Source organism: Botryllus schlosseri, chromosome 3 (genome assembly GCF_051294905.1).
Source record: "Botryllus schlosseri isolate E-star chromosome 3, Bs_hap1, whole genome shotgun sequence".
Classification (NCBI taxonomy): domain Eukaryota; kingdom Metazoa; phylum Chordata; class Ascidiacea; order Stolidobranchia; family Styelidae; genus Botryllus; species Botryllus schlosseri.
This window is the reverse complement of record NC_137238.1, coordinates 6,365,455-6,381,869: the sequence shown is the minus strand read 5'-3', so window position 1 is coordinate 6,381,869 and position 16,415 is coordinate 6,365,455. Positions and strand designations below refer to the sequence as shown.

The 16,415-nt window shown below is 39.7% G+C and overlaps 1 protein-coding gene across 1 annotated transcript in view; it reads right to left on the bottom strand.

Annotated features, from left to right (window-relative positions):
• Positions 1 to 3,264: 3,264 nt before the first annotated feature.
• The window catches only part of LOC145436573 (uncharacterized), a 185,231-nt gene continuing 172,080 nt past the window's right edge, over positions 3,265 to 16,415 (bottom strand). Inside the window, exons 11-14 of the mRNA XM_080313937.1 lie at positions 13,625 to 13,792; positions 11,073 to 11,240; positions 6,045 to 6,212; positions 3,265 to 3,799 (exon numbers count right to left, since the gene is read on the bottom strand). Coding sequence (XP_080170063.1) covers positions 3,746 to 3,799; positions 6,045 to 6,212; positions 11,073 to 11,240; positions 13,625 to 13,792 — 558 coding nt within the window. The 3' untranslated portion in view covers positions 3,265 to 3,745. The remainder of the gene's footprint in view (positions 3,800 to 6,044; positions 6,213 to 11,072; positions 11,241 to 13,624; positions 13,793 to 16,415) is intronic.

The window sequence follows — 16,415 nt, the reverse complement described above, 5'->3', positions numbered from 1 at the left end:
GGTAATCGCAGCCGGTATTCTTTTGTGCAAAGAGCCTCTGCAAATGAACTTAGCACAAATAGCCTTTACTTGGGTGGCTCCAAAGTAAGCAACATAATCATTTGAACAATACGTCGTATTCAGGGATTGTATTCCCGATTGCTCGCGTCACGAATCGATTGGCTCTTAGTGCCGCCAAGCGCGAAAATGTAGGGATGGTGCGAACCCCCGAAATGTTCAGGTTCGTGTGAACGCGAACCTTTTTGAAAGGATAAATGTGAACGCGAACGTGAGCCTAGGATATCATGTGACGTCATATTGGTAATTCCAATCCTAAATTTCAGTGAAGTGATATACAAGATAGCCTATACCTATTAGCAGGGTTGCCATACCGTCCTTATTTCTAAGATTTGTGCTTATTTTGAAGGGTCACGTCTTAAAAAACTCAACTGTCCTTATTTCTAAGAAATGTCCTTATTTTCGACTTGCGTCCTTATTTTGTCTTATTTTCAACCGCTACAAAACTTCGATCGATTTCCTCTGGTATCTATGTTGCATGTTGCATAATATTCTAAAATTAGGCTTATTCGTCTAGATTTTATCACATCATAAATGAAAGGAACTCTCGTGACGTACACACCACAAGATTTGACTTCTAAATGGTGAGATAGCTAGGGAAGTGAGTGGGGGTACAGCAGTTTCGGCTGTACCAAGCTACCGCAGCGGACGTCATTTTAGCAGTAAACAGCAATGCCAGATTACTGCTGTTTGGTCCACAGCAGAATAAGGTCAAGCTGTGGGGAAAGCCGCATTTATTGCGTAGTAGAAAAGGCGCAGTGCAGTCGACACATTGGTTAAAAAGTAGTAAAGCTATAAATCATTGATAAAATTCTCCAAATTATATTGCACTTGCGCATATAGTTTTAGCTACAAAGAAGACTAAATCTTATTAGTGAAATAAACAGGCGTAAAAACGTTTTTCGTGTCGATAATGAGAGAGAATTCAACGGTATCTAACGAAGATTGAAGGGCGAGTGTTTCGCACATAGCAATATCTGCAATTGTGACATTAACCCGGAGGCCATAGGAGAGACCGCTACTTAAACTTACATTGATATCCCGAAACACAAGAAGTGTGTCATGATGATTAATTTGAGCCAGTCAATGAATAATTTTTCCACTAGTCGATCAGCACCAACGACCTCAGACTACAAGGCAGCAGCTGCAGAGGGTACCTAGGCATTCTATACTGTCAAACACCAGCAATCATTCCTCATCAACGATTACACATCGCAATTGTTCAAAGCAATATTCTCCGATTCCAACATTGCAAATAAGTTTTCTTCGGCCAGGACCAAGACGACAAGCATTGTTACTGGAGTTGTTGCTCCATACGCTCAAAAATGATTTGTCTAAACTTGGTGTGCGGCCTTTTTCCATCTTGGTTGACGTCTCGTCTTAACGAGGTGACGAAATTTGGTTTATCACCCCAGGGGGCAACACCAACGGTATTTATTTGGGGGGGGGGGGGCTGACGAAGTGCTGTTTCGGCCGTAAATAAAGGTAAACCTAGAACTGAGCTGTCGCGAGATCCATGAAGCACTTTCTAATAACAGAGAGTTGCTGGAGCAGATTGTTTCTGGTGAAAAGTATGGAATGTGATATGCCACGGCTCGTATAAATACAGTATATGTACAAAAACGCTTTTTCATGCTAATTTAATTTTTCGACTGTCCTAATTTTTTGGTCCATGTCGATGGCAACCCTGCCTATTAGCGACGACTAAAGCCGCATTATGCCACAAGGCTAAAGTACACGTTGAATTTTATAACTAAATGTATCGACTGGAGCAATCAAATGCTATAATATTCACATAACATCAATACTTTCCGTCTCTTTGCCAACAATTTCGACGAGAACTTGCAAGGGAACATAAGCGTACGACTCAACCCGGACCGGACAATGTATTCGGCTTCTGGGTATTGCTATACATTGATATTGAGCTGAGTGTAAAACAGGTTTCTATACTTGCTACCGATATCACCCATAAACAAGTTATACAGTAGACAACGATGTATTCTTAGTCGATATTATATATTTGTTGATTTAGAATGAAAATGACGACTCCTTGGTAATGACTTTCAATCATGCCTTATACTTCAATTTGACATGAGTCGTCACTTGACTTGATTTGACTCGATTCACGCCCACATATCGAGTGACGTGATTTGTCTCGAGTCAAAGTGTACAGTACAATCACTCGACATGACTTGTGATTCGAATCTAGTGAATTGGCATCAACTGTTTAACTTCGTTTTTCACCGAAAGCAAGCTAACGATACGATTGGAGGTATTTATTAAGCGAGATGTTTCCCGTAGTTAAGAAACATGTTAAAGATCTGGTTGAGTTACGAGTTCATGACGAGGTCAAAAGAGTGTTGGATAATGCCCACAGACGGCTTCGCGCTGTCTCTTAGAAAAGATCAAGTCAATCATTTTGATTACCACTGATCTAGGCTATACAAACATTGCTTCAAAATCATTTTAACTGGTCTATATAAACATGATATATTCACATTAGAAGGTCGACTAAATACTGTTCAGCCACTCTGCTGATGGCGCAGAATAATGCTAAGTATTGGAGCTTCGTAAGATATTTCGATCAACCAAGATCTTTAAAAGCTGTTGTAAACCACACAATACAATGTCCTATTTAATTGTTGGACATAATAGTTGTGCACCAGATCGAAATACATACACACAATACACTGTTCAGACTGCAATTATAAGAGTTCACATCAATATATATAATAATTGGTAAAGAATACCAGATCTAAGGTTCAATAACTAATGTTTTCTAAGCATTGAGGATATGTCAGATATATCTAGAGGAAAGTCTTTATATATAAAAATAAAACGAAAGGTATATATAGCCTATATAATTACTTCAATGAGCTGATAGCAGATGACATCGATAAAATTTGGATCTTGGTATCTTTCACGATACAAATAGTTATACTTTCTATAATATTGATAATATTCATTGGTTTCACATTATGATGTTTCAACAAAATGCAGTAAGTAGAGTATATATGTGGTTGAATGTGGTGACACATCAATTGTTACACCACCATCCATCGATTGGAATAATATTGCATACATTTAAAAACCGCACGATAGCATACATATCTCTGACTCGAAAGCTTTTATTTATTCATTCAACACATCAGCCAGGATCATTCCGTCAATAGCGGCGTCAATAGTAAATCACGACCACTGTAATTAATACGTTGACGGGGCTGTTTAATGTATTTATGTATATTTCCAGACGAAATTATGACTACCCGCTATATTCGATTTATGAAATTTCGATAAAGCAATTTTCGAGGGAGCAATAAAACATCTTCTACTATGCGTTCTACTGAAATTAAGATATGCCGTTTGGGTGATGAAGGATCACAGCCGCCTCCAATGAAAATGTATCTACATTTGTAAAAGAACAAGAAACCAAGCTAACATAACATCAATCATGATATCGCCGTCAATTCGTTGAATTCTGCCACACATCACAAATCGAGAATATCAAACAAACATCGGAGCCGAGAAAGTGTGTCTGTGACAAGCCTAGTCCCAAACAATAATTAGTCCATGTCTACATGCTCGAAATTGTTGTTGATTTCCACAACTTCGTAGAATCTCTTTCCTCTCCTTATTTGGTAATGATTTTTGATTTCGATGTCTTTGTTATCTTCGTAATATTCTTGAATTAGCGAATCACAATGATTGGAGGATTCTCGCCCGTAATCTGCAGTATACGTGTCTACAAATGAAAAGTCTCATTATACTCCGACGCCATTAGCAACGACAGTGACTAATGGTTAGCAAAATTATAGACCTATCGTAAAAGAACTAATTTTTCATTAGAACAAGGACAATATGTTTCGGTCGCTGAATGTTCAAACAAACATGCAGGATTGCGATTAAAATAGGACGGCTAACATTTGGTATGCATGGCAAATACATCGCTTTATTGATATATTTGTTATATATTTTCCATCCAAACCTAAATCGCAATTTTGGATATGAATATTACCTTCTTACGTAGCCCGCGGGTGAATATTGCTAGTGCGACAAGAAACAAGTGAATCAGCTGCTTATTTGGTTATATATACTTGTAATTCGAACTCTAAAGCGTCAGCGCTTCAACAACCCCGATGAGATGAGCCTGACACGGCGATGATGTTTACCAAATTGCAAGTCATCAGTAACTGGTGGGTCGTGTTGAGATTTACTTTCTGAAATAGGGTCGCAAGGGACCATGACAAGCATGAACAATATACGCCGGTCGTCATCGATTAGAATGAGGTTGGAAGCCACTGCACTCGAAGTTATATACCGATATGATTATGCAAATGTTATCCAGTTTGAATTTTTCAATGCCAATGAGTATCCGACTTCATGAAACGTTTTCTTTTAGTTGATTTGCAACCGAATTAATTTTTTTAATTCACAGTCAATTTATATTTCCAAATAAGGCCGTTGCGTAATTACCGTAGCTTCAATACTGCAAAACTATGGTCCCAAAGCAAAGGTACCAATCGATATAAATATGGTCGACCTATATTTATCAAAAATCCCTCAAGATAAGTTTCAGATTTTGTCTAACATTATTGATTAGAAATGAATGATCAACACTGATAACTAAAGCAAATATTTTTGACTCAAAGAACGGAACATTCTGAACCAAAAATAGAAATTCTGTTATTTTTTGACACTAAAATACTAAATTTTTCCCTCGCGTATTTACATCTGGCAATGTTGCTCTTACTTTCGAAATTGTTATATTTTTCTAGATTGCTGGTTAGAATAACCCGTTCATACAAAGTAGCTTGGCAAGAATAGACAAAGAACGTTCAACAGCAGCAAACTTCAGTGCATACTGCAGGATTGCAGGGTTGTAATGACTCGAGTCACGACTCGATTCCAGTCAGACTCGAGTCGCGATTATTTGGTGACTCGACTTGACTCGAGTAATTTTTCGAAAAATGAAGAATCGACTCGAGTCAAATTGTGTATTTACTCGACTTGTATTTGAATCATTGCGCATGAGTTGGACCAATTCATATGAGTCGAGACTTGTCTACCAAGACGCAGGCATTTCATTGTAAATTCGAAGAATAGTAAAGTATAATCCCACTATTATTATTTCGTCTATCAGTACTGATACTTGAAAATGCTACCGGAAACTATTAAAAGTGAGGAAAATGAGTATATTATGAATGCTAACAATTCGATATCACAGACCAGAGATGTAATAAGTGGGTTTCACATGACATTAACTCAGAACTGAACAGTCAACACAATGACTCAGACTCGACACTGATCTCCGTGAACTGGACTAGGACTTGACTCGGTTATGAATTGAAAATGACTCGACTTCACTCGAGTCAAAACTATAAAAGTGAGATTGACTTGTGACTAGAACCCTTGTGACTTGGTTACGACCCTGTTTGAGTGCTAGTTACTCACGTGTTGCTTCGTGCCGACAATTTTAGACCGCAACTAAAACCTGAGTTTTGTTAACATCTAGCGGTCGATCATTACATTGATAACCGCTGTGCTATAACCAAGAACAAATATCCGCCACGCTGTCACGTTTCTCATTCTGACTTAAGCTTTTTGAGTGAGCTTGTAAAAACTTCGGATCAAGCAGAACTTTCACTTGTTTTTGAGTGTGTCGATTATAATGTCATGTTAGCTTATTTATTTCGTCGGATGATTTATTATTTACAATGAGTAGACAATGTGACATCTACAAAAGTGTAGACGTATAAAGTAGGCTACAGGGTGTAAAATGTCAAATAATAAGTTCACCGACAGTGACCTCTATGACACCAACGAAACGCAGTGTGCGAAAATATTTCGACTTTCTACTACACCATATTGACGATTCGTGAATTAACCCTACAATTTTGACAAAACTGACTTTATTTCCATTGTCAAAAAGTAATCGACCTACCTATAACATTACTAATTTCTGCCTTAAAATGTAATACAGGTCAAACCTCCGAATCACTGCGCCGAACCGCGTCTTTCAGTCTCAGAGTCCCTTCATGGTCGATTTTCCAATCGCAAATATACAGTTGTAATGCAAATGCCATCAAGTCGCAGAGAGCTGATACATCATCGTGATTAGCGACAGAATATGTCTCAGCAATTGTAAGGTCTCGAAGCTGGAACACACAAGCATTTATATTGAAAGTTCCGGAATCTGCATTACTTCATAATTTATGTGCAATCTTGGTAGGCCTATATCAGATATTTCTTTGTTGTAAGGACGCTGTATTATTGATAATTGTAATTGTACTGATTAAGCGAAACAGGACTATAACATTATAAATTGGAGGTGGAACGTACAGTTGTACCGACATTTCCAAGATACCTACAGTCAGCAACTATGTCTTGAATATATTTGCTTTATTGTTTATTGAACAATCTCTGGTGCTTATTGCCTATTCGGATCATTTGCACCACGATAATGAATGTTGTAATATTTATCATATTCATGCTTTAGGTACGATTTATAGACGACATTCAGTCACGCATCCATTCATCACTCCCCCCTCTCTTTCAATTTGACTACTGATGTAGCCCATACGGCCGCATTCCAGGGCATAGTCGTAATGAACTATGGCCAGGCCTGTTTATTTTTGGATTTCTCCAAAAATAACAAAAATAGCTTATTTTTGGATGTTTTCGAATTTTATTTTTGTAGGATCTCCAAAAATAAGAATTGAAGGTGTTTTGAGCCCTATTACTACTGAAAAAATCCACTAAAGTATGTTATTATCATGTATTCAAGTCCTCCAACACATAGATATCATCAGTGCTCTTGATCTAACTTTCCAATACATTCTCCATAAATTTAGTATTTGGCCTGGAGGGGCCTTCTAAAGAATATTAATCACTGTGAGACGCCCCCCCTTGATTTTCGAGATATCGGCCTCGAACGTCGCAATTGTGGGAAATATCGAGGTTAGGGGTCCAAAAATGGAGGAATGACTAACTCTTCAAACTTTCCAATCTTCCAAGCCTTTGGTCCTGAAAAGCGCTCGTCAGTAATGCGTTTGAAACCTTATCCCATGCGTGCCTCATTGAACTTGACAGCCCAACACCCCAACACCCTCTGATCTTCCTTGTGGCGGTCCTCGTCCCAGTCCTCACCTGGACACAGGCGTTCGACCAGGCGCATTAGCTCCTGCTGCTCCATGATCAGAACGTCAAGACCATGAAGCTTCGTGACGGTGGTGCTCTGCTATGTGCGAGCGTGACCATGCGATCGAGAACGATCAGATGGACCACAGCAGCGAAGTTGCACACGCCGGACTGTTTTCGTCCATAACATCAAGGAGTTTGGTACGGTTTCCAGTCAACCAAGAGGCCACCCTCTTCATTGACAATAAACGAGCGTCAACAAACTTGGGGCGCACGCTTTCCATCTACTCTGGATCAAATTGTGTTGCCGTCTGAAGATCAGCAGATTAGTCCCGTCATCGTGTGGACGTAGTGATTGTGACAGAGGTGGCTGTATATGATTTCGCCGTTCCCTTTGCCTCACTCAAGCTGCCTTCCCGTCTTCTCTACATGTCGCACTGTGAAACTTATAGGAGTACAAAGGCGGAGGGGCGGGCAGGCAGGCAAGGTCAGCAGAAACGTGAAGTGGATTGAGTGGAAGTAGTTTTAGCGTTTCGGTGACCCCTTCCCTCACATAGATGCTGTTTTGTGTGTTTTTATGAGTTTTCTGGTCGTTTACATCGCTCTGACTTGTTTATTTCACTGAAAAACATCATCCAAAAAATGTTATTTTTGGATGTTTTCAAATCTTATTTTTGGAGAATCTCCAAAAATAAAATCCAATATCCAAAAATAAACAGGCCTGACTATGGCTGAACGCCAAAACCCATGTTAAAGTGGCCATGGACATTTCCGGTGAACTCCGGACTAAGCTATCTATTCATATAGGCTTACTATACGCAGCAGAGTCGCGAGTGGTGACTGGCCAAGTTACGGGAGTGCTCATAGTCGCGCGAAGCGTGAAAATATTTTCAGTTTAACTAATGAATTTCGTCAATAATCTTAGTAGTTTTATATATTACTATCAAACTGTTATCCTTTATTAGCCCCTGTGATCAGATTCACTGATAAAGTTGATGAAAAGAGTGTTTTCTAATATTTAAGGCAAGTTATAAATCATGATGCGTCTTCGGGTGGGCCAATTGTTATTAGTCACTTTGTGCCGTTATTTCTTGACCTCCCATCAGGATTGTGGGCATAGTTAGGAGCACACGATTGCGAGTTTGTATTTCAACATGGGGCGCATTATTTTCCTCTGCGGTTCGAATATGTATTGTGGGCGATGATTGGAAGGGCGCCACTATATATTAAAATTCAAAAATTAGGACACATTGAATCGCGCGCAGCGCGAAGAAAATTTCAAGATAAGTTAAAATCTCTCAGGAAATCGGAAGTCAATTCGTAAATTCAAATTGCATTCGACGGCCGCCAGCACATGCTAATTGAATTACGTGTCCATGTTCACGGCCGCACAAATTTCCTTCTGCGACCGCAGGTTGGTCACCCCTGACCTAGATATAGTGTATTTCGCTCTTTATGTTGTGTGATTGGGGGCCAAGCTCGATGCAGAGAGTCACTAAATATTTCGAGCAAACTTCTGTAACGAAGCAAGTAAAATTTTTGAGATTGTCAAGGTGCATGCTCTTTTAGTATTGATTTTTTTTTCTTCAAATTGTGCCAGCGCCCTGCATAGAGTGGCCCGCAGTTGAAATGCGATAAATTTCAACCAACGATGTTATAATCAAGTGAAAATTGTAATACATGAAAAAGGTTCATAGTGCAGAACCTACCAAGGTTCGTTTGTGAACTTGAACCTATGAATTTCTGACGCGCACTTACTGAACGCGAACTTGAACCTCACGTTCACACCATCCTAATATGCAGTACGGTCAGCGATGAGGAGTCCAAATAAGCCTCTGACACATACAAGCACGGCAGAGCCGACACACCAATCAGCAACCATAGGTGTCGTGCCAGTGTATTGCTTAGCACACTGCGCCAGTCGCTTCAATCGAGCAGCTCTCTTTTATATTGTGCCAGGGTTATAATGACCCGGGTGACGATTTGATTAGTCGACCTGGCTCGAGTCAATTTGTGTCAAGTTATATGAATCGAGACTATAAGAATAACCAAGACAGACATTCTATTATAACTTTGACAAAATTAGTGAAGTCCCCACATTACTGGCATTCCGTCTATCATCCCTGATATACGTGGAAAATGGGGCCAGAAACTGTTGAGACTTGATAAAATTGCTATATTTTGAATTCGGGCCATTCGTAGGGATGGTGTGAACCTCTGAAAGGTTCAGGTTCGTGTGAACGCGAACCTTTTTGAAAGGTTCTGTGTGAACACGAACGTGAACCTCGTGACGTCACGTGACGTCATATTGCTAATTCCAACCCTATCTTCCAATAAAGTGATAGCCTAAACTAATGTAGACGATACCTAGCGACGACTCGGGCCACATAATGCCACAATGCCGAAGTACATATTGGCGTTTTAAACGTCGCTAAATGTATCAACTGAGGCAATCAAAGGATATAATACTCCCATAAAATCAATGTCTTTCGTCGCTTTGTCAAATATTTCGACGAGGACTTACCAGGGAATATAAGCTAACGCCTTAACGGTCTAGGCCAGACCGGACAATGTACATTGATATTGAGCAGAGTGTAAAACGGGTTTACTTGCTACCGATAATACCCCATTAACAAGTTATACAGCAGTAGCCAACACCTCAATCGCACGGATTTGGTTTTAATGATGCAGTAAAGATATGTAGTCAAGATTGACCCCGTACGTCTGCTAGATTTTTTGCATCAGAAAACGATATCAATTTCCTTGATTGGTTGAATTTGCATCATTCGCTGACTATATATTTCGCTCGTGGCGTTGTGTGATTGCGTGTCAAACTCGCAGAACAGATGTCATTAAATATTCACAAACGGAAGGCTGGATATTTCGTGCAGACTTTTGTAAGAAAGCAAGTAAAACTTTTGAGATTGTCAAGGTGCATGCTCGTTTAGTGTTGATTTTTAATGCTGCCAGCGCCATGCATAGAGTGACCCGCAGTTGAAATGCAATAAATCTGAACCAAAGATGTTATAATGAAGTGAAAATTCTAACATATGAAAAAGGTTCACAGTGCAGAACCTACCAAGGTTCTGTTGTGAACGCGAACCTCTAAATTTCCGAGGTTCACACACAGAACACGAACGTGAACCTCACGTTCACACCATCTCTACGTTGTATATCACTCGATCAGATTTGTAAAATGTAGATTGAATAGGATTGAACTAAAAACTGAACAACGCTGAGCAAAATGACAAAATGACCCTGGTTTAGATATATTCGTAATGTATCAATCCCATTGTGTGTAATGATTGACATACCCCGTTAAAGTATAAAAGACTGGTCAAAATGAAAATGTAGCAGCTGTGTTCAATACGGCCCCTAATAAATTTGTCTTAGTGATGATCGTGTCGTTAACTTTCTATCTTGTGTCTGTCGTTGTCTGCTTCGCCGTACTTCAGTATAGAATCGTTGATCATCGACTACGGAAGTTATTGCTGTTGTTGTATGTGGGTTTGGCGTCAATGGGGCTTTGACCACAATAGTCTTGTGCACCAGATCACTTCGAAAATTATATATCCGAGCAATCAGATTGATCGGGTGACTAATACGAATTCAATAACAAGCTGGATTGTGTATGGACTGAATATTATTGGGCCTGTACTGTCATGTCGACATGATTCAGTCTGGTCGTTGTCTTCTTGCCGACCGCGTATACTTCATTAATTTGGTGTATCATCATCAGTTATTTTAAAATTATAAACTGAACCGGCTGTCACAGAAATGGTTTTTTTTGGGGCAACTTTGGCACCTATGTTAGTGGTCTACTTGACGTTTTTCTGCACATAAGAGCGTGACATAAACAAGCAATTGATGACACTTACTAGGACTTGATTCTCCCGGCAGCCCGCTCCCAAACATTGTAGATCCTGCTTTGACAAATTACAGTCATTTAACTGCATGCTCTGGCAATTCGTGACTTTCAAAACCTCGGTAACCTCACAATATGCATCCGGCGGCATGTCAGGATCTGATATGAACAACTGAGCAAGCTGCATGATAAAATATTTCACAATTACAATGTTGCAATCTTCATTTTATCTTTTCGTGACCAAAAACACCGTTCCATATACGATATTTTGAGTATGGAATGAGAATATAGTAAGTATGGCGTTGCAATAGAAATGGAGAATACAGATCAACGCCAGAAGGTAAAATACAAACATTTTTTATTCCGCTAGGTGAAGATTAACCTATTTGTCTGCCTTTCCGCAGGACACGGTATAGTTTGATATCGGCATGGCCATATTCTGTACTTACCTCACTACTTCTATACATACTTACGAATAGATAGAGTATAGCCACATTATTCCATACCGTATATGTTACATTTCCCATACTTCCTAGGTTTCCCATATTTTGAATACAATTTTGCTTTCGATGGTTCGAAATTGTCAAGTATTTACATTCGAATTGTTTTGGCTGAAATTAGCCATTCAACGGTCGCGAAGCATCAATATTAACAGTAATGTTCCATTTTCTGCTGGGTGATAGGAGTGCAATTCTGAGCGCGCACTCAATTAACGAATTCATCAGTGTTATATGTTTCCGAAATCGTACTGCGGTGTACACACTGTATCGAAATTCAGTCGCGACTTCCTTTCCTTTTTTGCTCCGCTCTTTCGCTAGCGAGGTTTGTTTTTGTTTTGTGGTATTCATGGTGTCTGTCGACTACTATGGTCATTTGCACCAGGTTGATATATTTTGTTCCGTAACACCCGACTTCTAGCACGGCCCACGTCTACGCTTTTCGTAAGACACTGCTTAGGCAGATGAGAAGGCGAGGAGGAGCCTAGATAAACCCCCAACAGCGCTAGCGAGGTCGTTAGCGAGGTCGCTAGTGGAGTCGCTTCCGACGCGTTTCACTCGCTACTTCCGTTGTCGCACGACTGAATACATCACAGCCGAGAAAAAAAAAATCATTGTGAAATATGGATCAGTTGTTCCGAGACCTTCGCCGTGTACATGGACCTAAGTAGATAATACATTTCAGCATATAGAACTGTACGGTGTTCGTAATAGCAAAAACGAATCTTATAATATTCAAATAGGTGCAAATCTCGGCTCTAGCACCATTTTACCGCTCCTTACCAGCGACATTTGTTGTACTGTTTAGTGAGGCAGGCATATATTGCTATCAATTTTAATAAACTCTCTGCTCACGCAATCAGATCGCTGAGTCTGGTGTCTTGGAAAATGTAAGGCTCGTAAATAATTATTAATCCTATTCGGCGGACCCGTTGGTATAACGACTTCGTTATGTGTTATTATTTCGTGGCCTCCTGTCTGCTATGTCAAAAGATATTTAAATAGCCCAAACGTATTAAAGTAAAAGATGCACACAGTTTCCAATTGGCATTTCTTTACTATAGCAAATTCAACATATTTGTATATTTATCGAAGTTTTCGACGCCGACGCTGAAATGCCCATTTCTATAAGTCATGCGTATTTTTTCTTGGGGGAAGGATATCCAATAATCAGGATATCTGGTAACGTCAAATTGCGCCAAGCACAAAAAAATTTTGAAAGAGTTGTATAAGTTTTTAAATATTACTCTAATTTATATTAAGGTACGATATAATTTTAGGGATTCTTCGAGCTCGCCCCGAAGAGATTTCAAAATGCCATGAAAAAACTATCAATGATATAACCAACATATGTATGTTATGAAGGGATCAAGGCTACCACTGGATATTTTATCACGCCGTTCTTCCGATTTGATCATCGTGGTGACTTCATCCATCGAGGATGTGTTGTGTCCCGCAAATCTCTCCTAAACTGACCAACACCTTGCCAATCTAAGATACATTAGACGCTAAGATATCCCATTTAACTGCTGAAATATGTGTTAATTTATTGAATACAAACGCCATTGCCACTGCCTGTAAAAGTATTGCCTCTGCAATTAGCTGTTATCAATGCTTTGAACCACTGTTCCCTCTAAGCTGCGCACGTGCGCGGCTGCGCTTTGCTTTTAAAGTCACCGCGCACAGAAAAACGTGTCGTTACGCACTGTTGTCCAAGGGACCGCGCAGTGAGCTGGTGAGTGAAAATTGAGATGGGACATTACCTTGGACTGTGTATATATAGCATTTAGTTCTTGTTTTCAACTTCTACCGTATGATCCGGTTGGATAACATTGCATGGCAGGATATATTTTCGAATGATGTCAAAAATAAGTCAAGTGTGCTAGCCCATCGCTAAAGCCGTAGCGGTGCAGTTTCTCGCCCGAGAAAAACGTGCTCAAATAACCGATTCCACCCCATCATTATGTAACACTCGTCTTGGTGAAAAAGTGACATTTCCACGAGTGGCGTCACGAGTGAACATTGTGTCCGTGTGGCCACTGCTTAAGGGCGTTTCGTTACAGCGCACCTGAATTTGTTGGTTCCGACATCCGCGCCATAATCCACGCAACTTCGTTTTGGTGAGACAACATCTAGACAGCTGCAACGTCTGGCAATGTACCACCTTCAGAACATCAGCAAGGAGCTGGTATTCATCTTCGTTCATCCATTCGTCAAATATTACCAGTGTCTGTAACTAAAAGGACAAAAAGTTGAACATACCTATGTACTCAGGTAGTGATACGCTAACTAAATAAAACTCTTCACGCTTAGTACATGGGTGTGACTTAATAGCAAATCTCTGGCAGAAGTCAGTGATCACAAAGGGTGATTTTTTATTCTTAAAAACGGAATATTTTGACCTTAAAAATCTTCATTTTTACAAAAGTTCGACCTCACGTAAGCAAATTTAGTGTTTTCGCGCAAATTGGCAGAATGGTAGTAGCCTACTTATCTTCATTTTTGCTTGGAGCTGTCTGTCCTTACAAAGTAGTTTGCCATGAAAAATCTTTTTGACTTAAAAACTATCAACTATTTACATGAAAAAAAATTTAGTTAGCGAAATCTGGCCCTATGAAGAAATTATTGAAAAAAGTTTGTAGTACAACGAGATATACTTTCCTACATTCTCGGGTAGAAAGTGTCTGTCATTACTACGTAGCTTGCCTAGAATGGAGAAAGAACGTTCAACAGCAGCAGTTGTTGGCTGGAAACACTGAATTGACACATCGTGTTGCTTCATTCTGACAATGTTTTCTATATCACAATTTTTCATCGTGCTCTTCTTGATATAAGAACCATGTAATGCCTGCATAGTCTTGCTTGAGTTGGGATATTCCGGTACGGTGAGCATAACACCATATCAACCTATTTGATTCATTTGACCGTTTATGATCCACAATGAGCAGACAATGGGCCGTCTACAACGGTGGGCCTATGAAGTAGGCTATAAACTGTAAAATGTCAAATCATAAGTTCACCGACAGTGTAAAATGTACGATACAAACGAAATGCAGGCTGCAAAAACTTTTGACTTTGTACACAATTTTGAAATTTTTTTGACCGAGCGCTATAATTTCGACTTATTTTGACATGTATAAAAATAGCACTCGTGATCACTGATCTGCCGTCTTCACGGTTTCTCGCACGAACAAATCTATTAATAGCGATAAGGTTGGATATGCGGTAGTTTCGTTTCACTATCCGGGCCCAGTTGTACTTATGTCCTCCTATGATGGACTGTGTTAGTTAGCTCGACTTCAGCTGTAGTTTGTGGTATCCAATCCACTATAATATCTACGTATATTCAGTATTCTCCAATACTAAGCCGGAAGCAGCTGCCCCTAGTTCAGTGCCGGTACAATAGGAAGTCTTCTGAGATCTCACAACTCTATGCAAGATCAGTATATGCGAAGGATACATTCACTAGGGATGATGCCAACTTCTGAAAGATTCTGTTTGAAAGCGATCGCCATCTTTTCTTCTCTCTCTCTCTCTCCCTCTTCGGTGTGAATCCAACTAAATCATTCAACAATCAATCAATGATCGATGTTTTACCGGGAAACTAAATTATTAACAATTTTTTCAGAAAAGCCTATTTGACTTACATCTACGCTCATGCGCCGCTTATGAACAAATGCGCACCAATCCACACCGAATCTCAAAATCACCAGCTTCGCGATATCATATTAGACACCCATAGCTAATTAAATCGCTGGTATCGTCATGATATGTAAGTTAGGATTTCTATATCGGTATGTTGTTGTTTGCCAACTTCCACACCTTGTTTGTACAGTTAGTAGACGAATTGTGGTGTATTTGAGGTTGGGTTTGAAATGGGATCGTTCAGAATGTTTTTTAAATATGAAAGATGTCGCATTGTGGTTAATATTTAGAAATTTGAGAACGGGACAGAAGAAAGGTGAAATATGCATAAAAATCGCTGTTTCAACTTAATCAGCGACATGGTTTCAGAAATATCCCGAGTCATACGTTATGCCGCACTTGTATATTTTGAATGCGGCATCCGCGCAATAATCCATCCAATTTACTCCTGGTGAGACGGCATCCTTGCAGCACTAATTCATCGCAGTCGGACTCCTTCATGATGTGAGTAAGCATTTCGTATCCATCTTCCTCCATAAATTCGTCTATGATAGTGATGTTTGGCAGCTGAAACGATAGAATAACGTAATCTTTATGAATTAGTAGTACCTAACATAATGTCAGTTATTAGGGATCACCTGCGCGATGGCCGTATTTCGAATATGACCACGAATGGTTCTTAATTTGGTACTTTACTTTCGTTCAACATAAACTGTAATTCATGGAATGGGATGTTATATTTCTTGATAGTGTGCAACGACAAATCTGTTATGCTGGAAACTATTCTGTCAGTTGGAGTTGGAAGATGGTCTACACGTCTACAGAAATGGAATTACGCCAGCAATAATTTAAGATTAAAAGGGAATAGGGAACGGGTGTATCATGCAAACAAGGACCGATCAGTGGCATCAACTGTTATCAAGATGGATGTATATGTGTATGTGTTAATAATCCGATTCAAACACAGACAATAGACATCTTTAATTCGTCCAAACTGTGACCCAGTCAACGTTACCTTGGTATCGTGATTTTGACAGCCGTGCAATAATCCTTGCAACTTTATCTTTGTGAGGCAGTTTTGTTGTATCTGCAACTCGTTGCATTCTGAGAGGTTCGCAATGTGAGCGATTACTTCGTACCCATCTTCATTCATCGACTCGTCAATGACGCTAAGTATATTGAGCTAAAATGGTCGGATCGTTGTTTTAGTATTC